The sequence below is a fragment of the Trichoplax adhaerens genome, genomic scaffold (assembly GCF_000150275.1).
Source record: "Trichoplax adhaerens TRIADscaffold_22 genomic scaffold, whole genome shotgun sequence".
Lineage (NCBI taxonomy): Eukaryota > Metazoa > Placozoa > Uniplacotomia > Trichoplacea > Trichoplacidae > Trichoplax > Trichoplax adhaerens.
The window spans coordinates 79,054-96,420 of NW_002060963.1; the positions used below are offsets into that span (position 1 = coordinate 79,054).

Genomic DNA, 17,367 nt, shown 5'->3' on the forward strand with positions numbered 1-17,367 from the left:
GGTAAGAAAATAAATGAACTCTAGAAACTGACGAGGCTTGTGTGTAAAGAGCAAGCCCTCAATATACTAATATATACCAATCAAAGCAATAGCATTGAGAACCCTAATAAATTGATCACTAAGCCACTAGGCTTGACAATTTATTTACTGTGATTTAGATCTGTAAAAATTTTGGACAACATGGTTTATAAAAGTTCACTTGAAACATTGGCTAATACTGACGATTTTATCACCACTGACGTTTCCACAAGCTACGATTCTACGAAATTTATTGAGACATGCACGTAGCATATGTACAATTGTACATACGTATTTAAAAGAATAGTATCCAATAATATTAATATATTGACCAACAGTTAGACTACCTTAGCCATAGCAATTCTATCAAAATATTAACAAAGTAACTATAGCATATACGAATACTCTATTACATACAAGTAATACTTGCAGAGATCAATATATACCCTACACATATTAGATACGAGTCGTATCTATGCGTATGCGTATGTGTATTACAATAATGACTACTAATAATAATTAGTATAAATTTGGACCTAAATATAAACAGTACTATCCAATTCTATCGGAGATAGTTGATGTTATCCAAATAATATATCCAATTTTACAATTTACCCAAAATCTATATACGTTTACCATGGGTTATGGTCAAATGATAGCCAACCAATTGCTATACAAATATAACAATATATTACACTAAGGTAAGGTAACTCAATTATAGCTTTCGTTATATTCACGACGTTAATTTGAGACTTTGATATATAAATACAATAATCTCCTTAGTACAAGGTACAATTAATATTTAATTCAATTCAATTCTAAAAAACTACGATCTAAATGTCAGCAATTGATTGCTTTTAAAGAAAACAGTGTTCAGTTTCAAGTCCCATTCTCATAGCTCGCTATCTTTCTATATAAAAATAAATCAATTGCAAACATAATTTAAGTAAGTTATTAAGACTGATTACCAATTTATCTACTATTTTAACTCTATTGCAAATTCTAATTGACTGGAGCATCTTAGAATGAGCCAATTATTCGTAAAGATAATTCCGACCGGTATTAATTTTCTGCTTAAGTAGGCCATTACCTGAGTAGGTGAGGCAAGTGTAGGGGTTGAAATGGTTCTACCAACGGCTTTTACAGTAGGAGAAAACAGTCTTCTATCAGGTTTATTCATTAATTCCACTCTTTCACCGCCCATCTGATATCTGGACATCAAATTAAAGTTTTTAAATTTCATTAATAAATTTTAGCAAAAATTTCTTGAGAAATTTTATCATGAATACACCTTGTGAAGGTTACAGTTTCACTTCGAACAAAAAATATGAAACATCAAACGAAACAATGCATAAAGTATATCTATCTACCTTGGTGATTCGACACCGTTATTAGTAGAGAATTTATCCATTAAACGCAAGCCTTTACTGCTTAAGGTTTTCCTTAATCGTGAAAGTGAACTTTCCCGTTTTCTTGAAGCCTAACAGAATTTATAGAATGCTACTATGACTTAAGGGATAGAAATTATGCTATATACGAGAATCTAAAAACCTTCGCAATAATATTGGCACTAGATGCTGCTGAAAAATATACATGTTGAAGATGATGGACAACAATTGGATGGCACCGTTACTTACAGCATCGTCATCTTTATTGTCTTTTGGTATATTTGAAGTCCCGATTTCGTCAGGTTCGCACATACTCTCATTTCGTATGCGTACATGCGATGTACTACCTTCCATATTAGTCTTTTCATCAATAACAGTTAGATTACTGGTCCTTTTCTGCCGTGAACTGTCCGAGTTCTTAAAAAAAGTATATCACACTTTTTAAGCAAACATTGAATTCGCAAGTTAAAAAATTGTTAATCGTTAAAATTAACGTCATCTCGGTAGATTTTGCGTTCCGATCGACTGAAATTTCCTAATATTAAAGTTACAAACTACTGTACGCAGTTCTTACTTTTCGATTTCGCAGTCCATAATCTTCTAAAGTTCTAGCTTCGCCCATTTTTCCTTGTCTTCGATATAACGCACCAAGATTTCTTAAGGTAGTCGATACTGCTGAACTGCAATACAAAAGTATTCGGATTGTTATATTAAAATTATCCTATCTATTAATAGGTTCGATTTTAATATTGCTACTCACTTGTCTTGCTTTGAAAGCTTATACCAATTTCCTAATTCATTGACCGTGCCGGATGGTGGGCTTTCCGGCTGTATATAGATCAATAATCATGTAGTTATTCACTAAAGGTCTCCAACAAATTCAAATTGAATAAAATACCTTATCGACAGCGTAATCTTCAGTTTTGACAGCTATAGCTGTAACAATCAATATCGTATATTTAGTTTCAAAAGATATCCCATACACAGTATTATATACACACGCGCATTAATAATTAATAATTTATATAATGTCTGCATTTACAAACAATGCACTTGATACTTATATTATAATTGTTAAAGTTTACTTATCATGGATATAGATGACGAATAAATAAATACCGATACTAATTTGACATAAAACGTCTGTTTATTAAATAATTGTTTGCTTTAGTATAATTTCTGTAATCAATCTAATACTTATTAATTTTTTTAATTTGTATAAAGTACGAATGCATATTAATATGAAAAGCAGCGTACAAATTTATAGCTACATAGTGCTGATGCATATCATTAAAAATTTTCATAATACATAATATAAATAATTTTGCTTCCTGATTGCTTTTCACATGTACGCATGATTGAATATTTTTCTAGAATCTTAGACAGTTGGATTGGTACTATCTACCAAGGGTTGGAATGTTATCAGCTATCTTTTTGCGACGATATAATCTAAATTTATTTTATAGTATTGAGGCATTTACGTACGTTACTGAGTTTTAAGGTAGAATTTACATGTAAATTCTTTCATCTAATCTACGAACAAAGTTTTCTAAATAATTAATGAAGGCTAGGATTATTCAAGAGGAAGCTCATTCTATGATAGTATCGTGTTATTTGATTACTTTTAAGGACTTAAGCTTTGAAATGTAATTAGATTTTTGCAAATTGGATTAGCTCCATATTGAATATGGTGTTGTTTAAAAGAAGCATCAGATAAGCAAATATTTAACTGATAGAAAAGGGAATATCAGCATGTGCCTCATAAAGAAATTTAAATCTAGTATAAGATTGATCATATAAAATGTCGGCTTTGTCAACATAGTGATTTAATCAAAAATATGTTATGAGTCGTAGCCATATATGTTATATTGCGTCGCGTTATAAAATGTTTGAAAATAGTTTGGTTATGGTCATTATGGGTATTATATGATTGCAAGCATAGGCTAAAGTCAGGGCATTCCAATCGTTTGCTGTTGGCCAGTTCATTGCAAACTACAGTTGGTGTCGCGCGTCTTGATTACAAAATCTGTTAAGATATTATCATAAGTTGTTAATAAAATATTGACTGTGCACGCGCTTAATAGTACATCTTTGAGCAACTATTTGGAACTACCAGTCAGAGCAAAGCATAACAGTTTCAAGCCTTTTAGGGGTAGCCACTGATTGGTTGCTATAAATGTAGCGCCTAGTAACTTTTTAAGCCTTTGTTACTAAAGCAAGCATGATTAGCAATTAAATGTATGCGATCTTGTGTGCTGATAGCAATACCTGTAATACGCTATTTTAGTATGATGCAACATTAATTTTGTAATTTGACTATTGAAAATCGTAAAAATTTGTAGGATGATTGCTAAAATTAAGCATACTTAACAGTCTGTGAAGCAAAAAATATAGTGCTTAGCATTATAGCAGTTCGTGCAGTAAAAATTTGAAGTAATAAGAAAAGCGTGAAGCGATTACATCAGTGCAAATAGCTGGCAATGTTTACAATAAACCATGGAAAGGTTGAATAGCTTTAGAATTTAGGAATCATTATTTTCTTTATTACTATGCGTACCTTCTCTGTCTCCGGTTCCAAATTCTCTTTCCTGAGCTCTAGTTAACACCTATGTTGAAAAATTGCATCGTAAGATATTGATGAATTTCCCAATTTTAGCGGAGTTAATACAAACCTGCTTATAAAGCATTTCAGCCGCTTTGTATTTTCCTTGTTTAAGATAACTAGAAGCCTGCATAAGTATTTGCAATCATTATTAATTTATACCACAGTTTTAATAAGTAAAAATTTTGCCTTGTCTTACCAAGTTATTTTTTGTCTTAGCTACATTTGGATCATCAGGGCCTAGTTGCTTTTGATATATCTCTAGTGCCCTCTTGTAGTACCATTCAACCTAGGTATTATATGATGTCACTTAGCAATTAGTCATAATCGGGTGAATGCTAGGACTACATAGTGTATAAATACTGTACTAGTTAATCGTGTAGAGATCGGTTATTTCGATAGCGGTTAGGTTTACCTCATCATATTTCCCAAGATTTTGGCATATTAAAGCAAGATTGTTCAATTGCTTTGCGACATCAGGATGATTCATCCCAAGGACCTAATGGAAGAATAGCCATTGTAATAATCATGGTAATTTATGATATTACGTCTTTAGTACGTTCAACAAGAATACAACATGATATGAATACCTTTTCTCTAATTTCAAGAGCCCTCTTACATAGCTGTTCTGCTCCCTTATATTTTCCTAACTTTCCATATAGGACGGCTAAATTGTTCAACGTTACGGCAACCTACAATTCGTACCAAGCAACAGTTATGTCAATACGTATAGTTAATTACAATTTATGAGGCTTTTAGCAATGTCAATGAAAAAAATAACTCACCGCTGGATGATCTGCGCCTAATGTTTTCTCACGAATACGCAGTGAATCTTCCAATAATTCACTCGCTTCATCATATTTATGCTGATCCCTATTGATTGTATTTTATGAAATTAATATGGTACTGTACAGTATTGTTAAGTAAAGATGATAGTTGTGAATATAAAATGTCTTTCTGAATGGATAATAGTTGATAATTTCATTAAACCAACAGCTTCTAAATATTGGCGTTGCTACAGTAGTTTCTTTGAAGAGTGTTACAAAAACTGCATTAAATTACCGATAGACTAGAGCAAGGATGTTCAACAATGTTGCAACATCAGGATGATCGTGGCCGGATGTTTTTTCAAGATCCTCCAATGTTTGCTTGCATAGTGGTATTGCCACTTCGTAGCGACCCTTGATATTGATTTGTATAAACAATATTATTATTTTTAATAACATGTCATTATATACTACACATATGGTATTAGTTAAAAAGCTACTTTAATTACAGCCGCGGTTAACTTTTCAATCGATTTAAATTATTAAGAACTGCTACGCTATCGATATACCTGAGCAGTGTATTGTAACACCAGATTATGTAATGTCTTCAATCGATTAGGAATTTCATAAGCTGTATTCATGTCAACTGAACTTTCGCTAACTGTAATAAAATGTCATACCAAACAGTGATTATATTGATTGAGTATACTGGATCATCAAAGAAGGTATACATTTTGAAGACTAGTACAGATAAGTTTTAATTTAAACGAAGCATTTCAGTTCACAAAAGTTGAAGAGACGGTAGCATACGTTACATAAATACTTTACAAGAAGATATTTAGCTGTACTGTATTGATTGCTACCATGCTAGTAATGCGTAGAAGCTAACCTGTACTTTGCTGTTCTGTTGGTGTACTTTGCCTAGTACTGGATTCTTCCTGTTAAAATATGACAAAGTAATACTTGATAATAATGTAACAATGTGTAAAAGAAAAGGAATCGCAAAAGGTATTTTTAATTTTGACGAAGTTTTCAATGTCCATGGTTAACAAGTAAATATGCATAGTATTGTATAAAATCTTTTCCTGTACTACGAAAGTATTCGATTGTTAACAGTAGTTAAGACGAAGTGAAAAATTTTACTCTTAATCCTATTTGACAATTAGAGCTATGGCAATGATGGATATTCTGTAGCCTAACCAACCTCGATTAAAATGTCTTTATCCTAAATAAAAGATTGGTTAAAAAATTAGTAAATAGTTAAATATCAAAGCAGCATTTCATGCTAGCCAATATTGGTGTAAAAGAGTAAATTGAATATAACAGATTTAAATGCCTTTAGCTTATTAAAGAATAGGTTATCGAAAAAGATAGATGATCATAATATTAATTAGCCTGAAGTAATTACAACTATGACAGCTTTAATGTAAGCTAGAACAATACGAATTTTTTACATGAGTGAGAGTTGGACAGTATTACTATGACTATTTCTTTTATTATGGCTATTCTGCTGTCGATTACGTCTATACTGTTATTGGGTACAGTCGTTTCTATTTCTCAATGAATGGTTTTTTCATTTCATCGACTGTATCACAATCATTTACCTCGGATGATTCATAGTTTTTGACGGAACTCATAAATTCTAAGTGCTCTTTTTCTTCTTCTAGCTGGGCAACACTTTCTTCACTGGAAAGCAATTTTTGTTGCGTTAAAGCTAATTCATCTCGAAGCCAAGCATTTTCTTGACATAGTCGCTTGACCTGAGCACGTAATTTTTGCTTTTCTGCTTCGACCGCATTTAAGTAGTTGGTCAGAGAAATAATAACCTATGGAACGAAGTCAATCAATCATTTTTTAATCATTAGGCAGCATTGGAATGATGATGATGTACATTAGCGTTCAATTATCCATAGGCTATATCTTGATTTTTTTCAGCTCAACAATGTGCTGGTAACATAGCGTTGCTAAAAAAGCTCTTCACAGTATTGTACAATATTGTTTCTTGGAATCTATTTTGCTACTGCAAAGATGTGAATTGTTGTAGGGGTTTTTTTTAGATCGAAGTAGCCTAAGGCAGATGGCTCAAAAGGGACTTGATTATAACGTATTGTAGTATAGTTGAATTTTTATTGACTGTGAGATCAGTAGTATGAGTTCAATAATGCTTTGCAATGGTATCGTTCGTTAATACAGCAGGCCTGTTATTGGAAAAAATAAAGTGTCATTTTTCTACAACAGTAACTGTATCAGTATAAATATCATCAGAGTACGTATTGATATGAAATTTAGATGGCCAGTAAGGTCTTTAACGCTGCAGTTGAATGATGGCTTAGTAAGTTGTTGAACTAGCACATTTCTTGCATAAACATGTGTCATTTTTCTACTGCAGTAACTGTATGACTATGAGGGTATATTGCTATGGATAGCCAGATCTGAGTAAGGTCTTTACTACTTGAAAATGATGGGATTTACTAAGCCATTGCAACGCTGGGTTTCTTTCATAACTTTCTGACATGGAAATGGTCATTCGGTACAGTATGCGTATACCATGGAATAGAGTGGTAACATCGGTATGACATGGAATGTTTTTAGAATTCGTTTGCGATTTCTATTTAAGTAGCTGTAATTGGTATTGAGGGGAAAAGCTGACGATAAAATGAAGCAAATTTTTAATTAATGAATAAAAGATAGGATATCATGATCGCTTTAGTCATTTGCTATTGTAAGATAATTTCTACAGTAAGCAATTACTCATCATCACATTATGTAATCTTTGTCTTGGTGTGTATAGAAATATGGCGTTTAGGAAACAGGTCAAATCATCCATCGTGTATGTTTACACACTCGTTGAATAATGTATAGAAAAGTTTGGATTTACAAGCATATTCGGCCATTGATGTGATTTGGTCAAGCGTCAACAAGTAATCCTTCCTATCAACATACGATAGTAATTGAGTTTGCGATCGTTATTGCCCATGACTTTTGCAAGGATCGACGTTTGTCCCCCCGTGCTGTACTACAGCAACTCGGTTATTGTATACCGTTTTTCATCCATGCCGATCCATTGAATAATATTTGCATATGAAAATGAGTTGATGGCCTTGACTGAATAAGTAAGATAATGTGATTTCAACTGTAGACGATTATTTTACATTAAGACTTACTTGTGCTTCTCCTATGCCAAGTTGGATACTTTCGATCGATTTATGTAAAACACGAATACGATCTTCATCATGATGCTGTTGTTGATGATCATCCTTAATGATAGTGAGTGAGGTTAAAACATCCGAGTGTTGATTAAACAGCGTTTCTAGACTTCGAACCACATTCTTGGTATCAGCAACGATTTCTTCGTTGGTCATTTCGTCTAAGCCTTCTGGCATACTGCAATTAGTAAGTGGATTTTCTTCTTTTCTCCCTTGTACGCGTGTCGTCAAGTAAAATCCCTTTGCAATGGGCAATATTCCTCTCGTTCCAAGTAAGAATGACTACTACACCACCTTACCTCGTCTCCCACTCGATCGATAAGCGTCCAATAACGAACTATCAAGTAAGACGTTGATTTCGATGGCCAACAAGTCAAGCAATTTCCCTTTCCAACCAACTCACTTCTACTCGATTCGATTAATGAAATTTTCCACTACAAATGCTGGACAAGATTAACTCCAGTTTACGCCAATCTCTTCGGCTCCCTCTTGGCTACCGAATATGTCTGCTGTCTCCTCCCGACTCTCTCTCTCTCTCTCTCTACCGTAGTTACTCAAGCAAGGGGAACGAGGACGGTCGTCTTGACGCGGCTGATTGGCTGAAATGGACTGGACTGGCCCAGCTGGTCCCTACCTATTGATTTAGTACGACATGCGTCGACGATGCCAGTCACAAGCTAGAGGGTGGGTGTACCCATCAGATAGACAGACAGACAGCTAACTTGCCCACTAGAGTCCAGTATGGAAGACCCGGTAGCAAACTGGATGGGGTGGGGAATGAGTATGGGAAAAAGAGGCAGGCCGATTCTTTTTTTTCGACTTGTCCGTATGTCGATGTTGACAAAGAAGTAGAATCTTATTATTTCACTGGAGTAGTTTTACTCACTCACCAATATACTGTATTGGACTAGTGAAAGCGTCTACCGTATTGTCTAAACCATCAGTTACTACTAGAAATAGAAAACTGGTCAAAATTTCTCCAACTTTAAGTAGTAGTCGATGGCCTCTCGCCTTCTCATAGGCACGGATTGCCAGAAAGACGGCACTCTACTTTCCAGTACTATTCTGTACAGTGTACAGTACACACCTACAGTACCGTATTGTACTGTAGGACTATAGTACAAGCGTCAGTGTACGGTACGGTACAGTACCATAGTGAACAGTCTATACTCCACCGAAAGCAACAACATCGAGGAATGGATGAAGAAGGTAAGATGGCCACCAATTTACTGTACTTTAACCTTACTTTCAGTTGGATATTGCTTACCTACAACGTGTGTCATAGGTTACTGGGCGATAGATCATGCTTTTGCCATAACATTTCATCTATTTGACTATTGTATGCAATTATTCTCTCAGTAGAGCAGCCATCAGTAGCAACTGTCTAAGCAATGTGCTGTATGCAGTCTGCAAAGGAGTCCTACATGCAAGTTGCAATCAATGAATGTGCAACCGATAGTTCAGTCAGTCTATTCGATCCTTTAGTTCATGAAGGATGGCCTGTTTGGCCTATTCGCTATAGGTATACAGTAATCCATGACAAGTGTTAGAGAATAATAAATGCAACATCTACAGTACTGTGCGTTTCAGCCACTACTATTCTTCCTTATTAGTCCATGGACTATTTAATATATAACTATACTTACGGGATCGATAGCATCATAGAGTGTCTTACAGCTACTGGAAGTCTGCAGTATTAGGCAACATAAATATATTACGTATAGTCTGCAAACGAGTCCTACATGCAAGTTGCAATCAATGAATGTGCAACCGATAGCTCAGTCAGTCTATTCGATCCTTTAGTTCATGAAGGATGGCCTGTTTGGCCTATTCGCTATAGGTATACAGTAATCCATGACAAGTGTTAGAGAATAATAAATGCAACATCTACAGTACTGTGCGTTTCAGCCACTACTATTCTTCCTTATTACTCAATGGACTTGCAGTCCATGGACTATTTAATATATAACTATACTTACAGAATCGATAGCATCATAGAGTGTCTTACAGCTACTGGAAGTCTGCAGTATTAGGCAACATAAACATATTACGTGTAGTCTGCAAATGAGTCCTACATTCAAGTTGCAATCAATGAATGTGCAACCGATAGTTCAGTGATCCTTAAGTCAATGAATGATGGCCTGTTTGGCCTATTCGCTATAGGTATACAGTAATCCATGGCAAGTGTTAGAGAATAATACATGCAACATCTACAGTACTGTGCGTTTCAGTCACTACTATTCTTCCTTATTACTTAATGGACTTGCAGTCCATGGACTATTTAATATATAACTATACTTACAGAATCGATAGCATCATAGAGTGCCTTACAGCTACTGGAAGTCTGCAGTATTAGGCAACATAGACATGTTACGTGTATAACTGATCAGTTTATGTTACATGTAAATGCTCAAATATCAATCCAACACCGATTCGTAGTAGCAAAACAGAAAGTGAGATAGATTCCCATGATAGGGTAGCAAAAATATCATAGGCCAGACAATCCACATGGAAGAAGTAGAGTTGGACCTCAAACGAAATAGATATAGCAGTAATATACTGTAGTTTGCACTATACGCATGCTTACCTTGTGTAGAGTAGTTTTCATGGACTAAAAGTAATTCTTGTCACACCAATGGGTCTGAATAAAGTTTATTTATATATTCTGTATATGTTATTCTATTTTAGATTTAACCGATATACCCTTTGCAGACCTGCAAAAACTTCGTGATCAAGTTGGTATTAAGAGGTGCGTCTAGCGTTCAAGTTGCTAACACCTGACCATCTTACATCTTTTGGTAGTTTCAGTTGTGTCACAGTTTGAAGACGTGATTAAGTTGATTTGTTAGTATAGTATGCATAGACACTAGTATCTTACTATAGTTTATAAGAGGTATGAAAAGTGAACTAGCTTACAGAATGATGAAAGCATGGCTAATATACTTTTATTGATCAGCTTAATTTGGTATTTTGTGTGAGGCCAAGTGCACAATAAATTACTGTAAATGATACATTTTTAAGGAGAACACCAAATATAAACTTGCCATATTTTCCATCTTATACTTGTAACTGATAACTACAGGTATAACCAGGCCATCCGCAATACCGAAGGCAAAAAAGGAAATAAACTGACGGACAATAATACTAAATATAGGTATCTTTTGATTGAAACTTGATCATAGACTTCAGCAAGCTGTAGCGATCATGCAGTATTTTCAAAATGATAGATGCGTAAAAACCAGTGCCATCAGTTTGATTATCCTTAAAACATCTTCAAGGATAGATAATACTAGACCTCAATTTTTTCCATTGTTAATACTAGACCTCAAGAATTCTCATCCAAGAAACCAGTTTCAGTTTTAAGACAAATTCATCAAACCAAAAAATCCGTAAGTAGTCTGCCGCATAGCATAGTTTATAATAATATTTATGAAATCGTACATATATTTTGGTAATTACAGTCTAGTTAAAAAAGTAATTCTCACGTCGGTTATTGAAGTCATTAGAAGGAACATGAATCCTATTGTGAGTTGCATTATCATGCATTGGCCTAATAAACTAATCAATACTTTATGATCAATTAACGGGATACACAAATTTAGAAACCGAAAGATCCCAGATTCACTAGAAAGAGTGGCACATTAAACGAGGACTTATTTGAGAAATCCTTCGGATTTATCAAGGAATTGAAAACAAATGAAGAGCAGGTTAACTTGTTTATTCATTAAGGCGAAATTTTATAGTTCGCTGGGATACACTGTCCTAATCGATCAATGTAAAGCGTTAGCTTTGTAATCGCTGCGTTCGTTTTCTGCCTAGATGTTAATCAAGCAATTGCATAAAACGAAAGATAAATCTCGTAAAGCAGAGATATCAGCTGCTTTGGAAAGACTTGTGAGTCTAAAGGCTGTTTAACTCTGGTTTTTAGATCACCAGACTTTTCATGTTTGATTTCTTTCGTTAGAATCAACAACAACAACATATTACGGAAAGAAAACAGAAGCAAGAGATTATCAAGCAGCATCGTAAGAAAGAAATTGAACTTATCGAAAAGGGAAAGAAGCCTTTTTATTTAAAGAGATGTAAGTGCAGTAAAATTGTAGGTCCTTCAATTTTATTATGATCATGACGTAGTGATATTGCTTTTGTCTCTATTAACGTTGTAATCCTAATTTTGATCGATCTGTTTATTTAGCAATGAAAAAACAAATGTTTGTAGAGCAAAAACATGATACACTAAAAAAGCAAAGAAAATTAGATAAATATCTAAAAAGGAAAACTAGGAGAGATACTGCAAAAGAAAGAGCTAAGATGCCAAAATCTCGTCAAGTAACGGAATAAAATTTTATTCGGTTGGCACAGACGATAACTTTTTGTTGAAAGTCATGATATCTAACAGTTGATATCATTAAAATTTCAACGGCTAACTTGGTAAAGGAGCATCTTTGCTAAGCATGTGTGTGATTTGTAGCTTATGATCTTTATTATGTACATAACATTAATATGTTTGTAATGTAAATTATCCTGTGTAATGCCTTTACTAGGTGTTTAAAAGTATGCACGCATGTTTGCAAATTTAATGTAATAGCAATAAATTTTTATTAAATTTCTTTACGAACTTGAAAGGATTTAATGCGATGCTTGTGATAATGATGAATGTCAATTAATATGTATTCTGCATGGCAGTAAATGCCTGCAGGGTTATTGAATTATCTATCATATTCACGTTGTTGATATTTCGGAAATATTTCATCTTGGATAGCAGACTGGGCATTTAGGGCAAACAACTACGCCAAAGTGTACAGATAAAGCCGCGACAGTACTGTAGAATTACATACAAGTATGATTGTACTGATGATTTCGTATTGTTTCTAACTTCATGTATGACATTTGCAATCCAAGTCAATAATATATTCTTGTCTCATCTTCATTTAAGTATATTAATGATCATTTTTATCAATAACATGGACTGCAAATACATGGATAATTTATGATGAGCGCATACAAATTGGCAATATAAGACAATTGGTAACAAAGTATATTTCTTTAGTACTGCAACATATGATTACCATCTAGAATCCTTGCGATATAGTACAGCACAAACTTTTTCGTGATGTACGCTTCCATTTTCAGATAAAATATTACATAAATGGCTAGATACAGTATCATAATTTTTAAAAAATACTCCAAGAGCGGGATTACAGTATATGGTAGTTTTACACTTATTCATTCGTAGATTATTCTCTGACAACCTTGATTCCAATACTTTTTGCGCTACCCATTATAGCTTTACATACATGTTCCAATGTCATGTTACGAAACTGCTCATCGTTGTGTTTAACTTTGGCAATTTCGTAAATATGCTTTAAGGTGACAACGCCAGCAACTTCTTTACCTGAATGAAAGATAGTATGTATGTTCGATTTAGTGACGACATATACAGCATCTAACTCGATATTTGCGATAACTATATGGCTATGTGATATCAATTGTAGTATTGTTAACCTTGGTGCGCGCTTCCTTTTTCAATACCAGCTGCTGCTTTTAAAAAATACGAAGCAGGAGGTGCGGAGGTCGAGAATTTATATGATCGATCAGCCTATGAGAACAGTTTAAGGATACTCAGTATAGTAATGAAATAGATAAAAGCAAATATTACAGAAGAAGATGGAATTGTTAGGATAGAAGTTGACTACCAATTTTATATGATTTGGATTATACTTTAAAGTATATTCAATTCAGTCTATAAAGGTATAACTTACATAAATAAAAATTTTGGTTGGAATGGGGATGCCTTCTTCCATATTGGCGGTTTTATCATTAAATTCTTTACAAAACTTTCCAATATTTAAGCCACGCTAGTGTGAATACAAATTAAAAGTAATAGGCATTAATAGAAGATGATATGATTGTATAAATGGATCTAACCGGCAACAGATTCTTTGAGTAGACTTAAACTGTAATAAAACGAAATACAGTACAGTACTTCTCCATGTTATAGCTTTGTCATTTACCTGTCCAAGGGCTGGTCCGAGTGGCGGTGATGGTGAAGCCTTCCCAGCCTTGATATACATTTTATGCAATTGGACTAATTTTTTGGACGCCATATCGTTCTAAATAAACTAATGCAATATATATATATATATATTTATATACATATTAAAACCAGGAAATGATCTTGATATCGTCTTTAATTTATTCTTTCGATCAATCACTAATATACAAATTAAAGGCATAGCAATGATAATAATAATAACAATATACTCGTAAGATTACGCCAAAGCGATAGCAATGCATTACTGTACAGTATGTCGATTTTTAACTAAATTCTAAGATAAGAAATAACTAGTACAGTATATCTACTGCATGACTATGGGCTATGCTAAAGCACTTGATGGCTGTGCATCATGTCAGCTAAGCTATATTATTACACTGTTTAATTGTAACAAATTTATTGATTACTGTCTATGACAAGAAAATACTGTTAGGGAATAGGAAGATGGTCAACGAGCTTGAAGTCAATGCGAGCATACTGACTGCTCCAAACAAATGATACAGTACCTGTGAAGATTCAATGCAATTGGATTTAATTTCGGTGTCAATAATATGGATTGGGTAAACATACACACCTTGTCAAATAGATTTTTTTATGTTGGCATGAGACAAAATTGAAGATGAAGAGACATCAATTAGACTTGCCACGATAGCTGAGAAGCAAAAGCAGGCAATAACTGCAGGCAACCTGCAAACCTGCTGCAGCTCTACAGTACTGTAGGCTAATGCACGCCAGGAAAATACTGTAGCATGAAGGAAAGACTACCAGTACATACAATATATTGTACTGTAACACACACAGTACAATACACTGTAGGAGACCCTTTCGTCTGGGCACTTTTACTGTACTAAGTACTGTAGCTGCTGGACACTCTTAGGGTATCGTATTATGCAAAATAGATAGTCATCATTTAACCGTCTCTTCTTCAACAAGTGTATAGGAAAACATGATAGAAAAGAGTTCTAGTTTTGAACGAGGGGTGACACACTGACTGCTTGTTGTAAAACACGAATAGACAGTATGAAAGTGCACCTTGGATAACTACCTACAGTATCAGGAGTTATTTGACATTGAATACTACATTGCCGACATGGGTACACTTACAGTACATTAAGTACAGTACCAGCCATGATTTCAAAGAGAACCATGTGGATCGTTTCATTTGACACTACAGTATACTGACGGCAGTAATAATCCATACTGAAATAACATTGAACATTTAACATTATATAACTCTCGCTAAAAAGGAAAATCTTTTTTCTTTTCCCTATTCCAACTTTGAAAGCATAGCCATGTTTGCCTCCTATGTTGATAAAGCACGATCTCTATTTGTTGCCCGTTTGCCATGGTTTACATCTCCAGGTATACATAAACAGGGATTGATTCTACAAGTGGTAATAGCGCTCAATGTGTGTAATAAATCAGGCGCACTTTAGGCTGCAGTGTGCAGTGATATGCCATGTGCAATTGTGCATTGGTGGTCTGTCTGACAATTATCCTGCTGCAACATGCATACCATATCATTACAATATCAAAGTACTGTATAGATGTTATAGATCAATGTCAAGTACAGGATATAATCATAGAACGTAGAATATATTGGATATATCAAGTCTTCATCATCGATACTGTCTAGTGAGATTGAACTTCATGTGTAGCTGCATTGGTCATTAACATTCGAAAGTACAACAGCTTTAGCAGTCTTTTACCTACTAAAGTTGTTTGTTACCAACATCGACATGTTCAGTTACAGTACAAGTGTATTAGCAGGCTTCTAGACCTGGTAGTATTGTTGGGAATATCAAATTGGTGAACAGTTTTAATCCTTATATAGTAAAGCTTGCGAACGATCTTAGCTGTATAAACTTTCTAACCAATCCCTTTTCATCATTACAATATGATTAGAAATCCTTAGGCAATATTTTAGCAAATACGGCATTATTACCCGGGCATCAATTGTATACGTAAGTATGGATTGGTTTAAATAACATACATAGGGCTTATTATTCTATGTAGTGTACATAAAATTAAAGGCTCTTGCAATAACTTTAGATACTTTTAAAAGTATCTACAAATATGCTTATACCATAATTTAATTCTGTATTAAATACCTTGCATACCTAGTATCCATCGTACTGTAATATCTTGCATTCTATACCTCGTATAGAATACGATATAATGCACGCGTACTTTCAAGATATGCGATTTGCGAGTGAGACTACTGTTTAACAATCTCGCTGTAGTAAATACAGCGTATTCTCTCATGTCTGAATCGTTCATTGTGCTACCTTATCGTATGCTAATACGTATTTTCAATCATATACCATAGGATAGAGATACTGGAAGATCGAGACGTTACGGATTTGTTGAATTTCGTTCAAGATCATCCTTACAGCAAGCGCTAACGGAGCAACCCCATGTGATTGACGGAACAGAGGTAATTATGATGTTATTATGACAGTTAATTGTACGGCATACATTCATTTAAACTTATCGTAATAAATGTGTAATATAGATACCTAATAACACAGTATATGTTGATTTAGGCACTCGTAAAGGAAGTTTTGACACAGCCCTCGGAGCCAGCGCAGAAATCTGGTCTTGCTGATGAAGAGAAACAAATTTAATTTATGTGCTTTTTGGGGAATATGTGAATGCTTCTATAGCCTATATTTATACAGTTATGTTTAAAAACTATCTATTTAAACTTAACATGGCTTAGCATTCACCTTACAATATACGACGTTTCGTATAATTGAAATAATGTAATATACAGTATTTCCACTCACGCGTTCTATGACTAGTTGCAAAATTGTATATGGAAGCTACATGAAAATCAAAGAGTAACAAAAAATTTGTATTAAACAACTATGGCTTTTAATGTGCTAGCATCTGAAATTAGTTTTTACGCGTGTTTAAATTTTACGATTTATACTTTATGCAATGATATTAAAAGAATTAATATTATTTCGCATGCATATGCCATAATAAATCCTAAATTGCAGATACCGTTAGTGATTACATAGCACAGCGTATAAGATCTAAAGGTATTCGGAAACGAAATAGGACCACAATACTGTACAGATCGATTATCGTTGCAATGTATTTTCTCCACTACAGTATAATCAGTAAAAGTATAGTAATTACACTCCGTATTAATTTTTGAGCTAAAAATTGATGTTCGTTACGTTCTTTGTAAACACTGCTACATCATCGAATTTAATATGGACTAATTACAGTACAGTATACGAGTATGTTCGATTGCAACACTGTCTATCAAAAGGAAATCATTTAACAAAGCGTCTAGCTTATTTTTGATTCCATACTGGTG

At 34.1% G+C, this 17,367-nt stretch overlaps 4 protein-coding genes across 4 annotated transcripts; 2 read left to right on the top strand and 2 right to left on the bottom strand.

Moving 5' to 3' along the window:
- Positions 1 to 415: 415 nt before the first annotated feature.
- Positions 416 to 8,158, bottom strand: TRIADDRAFT_64331 (expressed hypothetical protein; the record flags this gene model as incomplete). Its single annotated transcript, XM_002117198.1, has 19 exons — positions 416 to 928; positions 1,109 to 1,229; positions 1,389 to 1,498; positions 1,656 to 1,823; positions 1,981 to 2,086; positions 2,167 to 2,234; positions 2,305 to 2,342; positions 3,964 to 4,012; positions 4,079 to 4,135; positions 4,208 to 4,297; positions 4,424 to 4,507; positions 4,599 to 4,700; positions 4,794 to 4,881; positions 5,071 to 5,189; positions 5,345 to 5,436; positions 5,665 to 5,713; positions 5,980 to 6,000; positions 6,380 to 6,601; positions 7,940 to 8,158. 19 exons carry the CDS (start codon positions 8,156 to 8,158, stop codon positions 911 to 913), a joined length of 1,821 nt encoding a protein of 606 aa, XP_002117234.1. The 3' UTR covers positions 416 to 910.
- Positions 8,159 to 9,177: 1,019 nt separating this feature from the next.
- TRIADDRAFT_61206 (uncharacterized protein) lies at positions 9,178 to 12,322 on the top strand (the record flags this gene model as incomplete). The annotated part of the gene is made up of 8 exons (XM_002117146.1): positions 9,178 to 9,190; positions 10,670 to 10,730; positions 11,064 to 11,135; positions 11,304 to 11,370; positions 11,584 to 11,688; positions 11,801 to 11,875; positions 11,946 to 12,063; positions 12,177 to 12,322. The coding sequence occupies 8 exons, from the start codon at positions 9,178 to 9,180 to the stop codon at positions 12,320 to 12,322; spliced, it is 657 nt and encodes a 218-aa protein (XP_002117182.1).
- Positions 12,323 to 13,218: 896 nt separating this feature from the next.
- On the bottom strand, positions 13,219 to 14,055 carry TRIADDRAFT_32221 (uncharacterized protein; the record flags this gene model as incomplete). Its single annotated transcript, XM_002117199.1, has 4 exons — positions 13,219 to 13,376; positions 13,487 to 13,580; positions 13,744 to 13,839; positions 13,996 to 14,055. The coding sequence occupies 4 exons, from the start codon at positions 14,053 to 14,055 to the stop codon at positions 13,219 to 13,221; spliced, it is 408 nt and encodes a 135-aa protein (XP_002117235.1).
- Positions 14,056 to 15,328: 1,273 nt separating this feature from the next.
- On the top strand, positions 15,329 to 16,663 carry TRIADDRAFT_61208 (uncharacterized protein; the record flags this gene model as incomplete). Its single annotated transcript, XM_002117147.1, has 4 exons — positions 15,329 to 15,398; positions 15,942 to 16,000; positions 16,366 to 16,473; positions 16,583 to 16,663. 4 exons carry the CDS (start codon positions 15,329 to 15,331, stop codon positions 16,661 to 16,663), a joined length of 318 nt encoding a protein of 105 aa, XP_002117183.1.
- Positions 16,664 to 17,367: the final 704 nt, after the last annotated feature.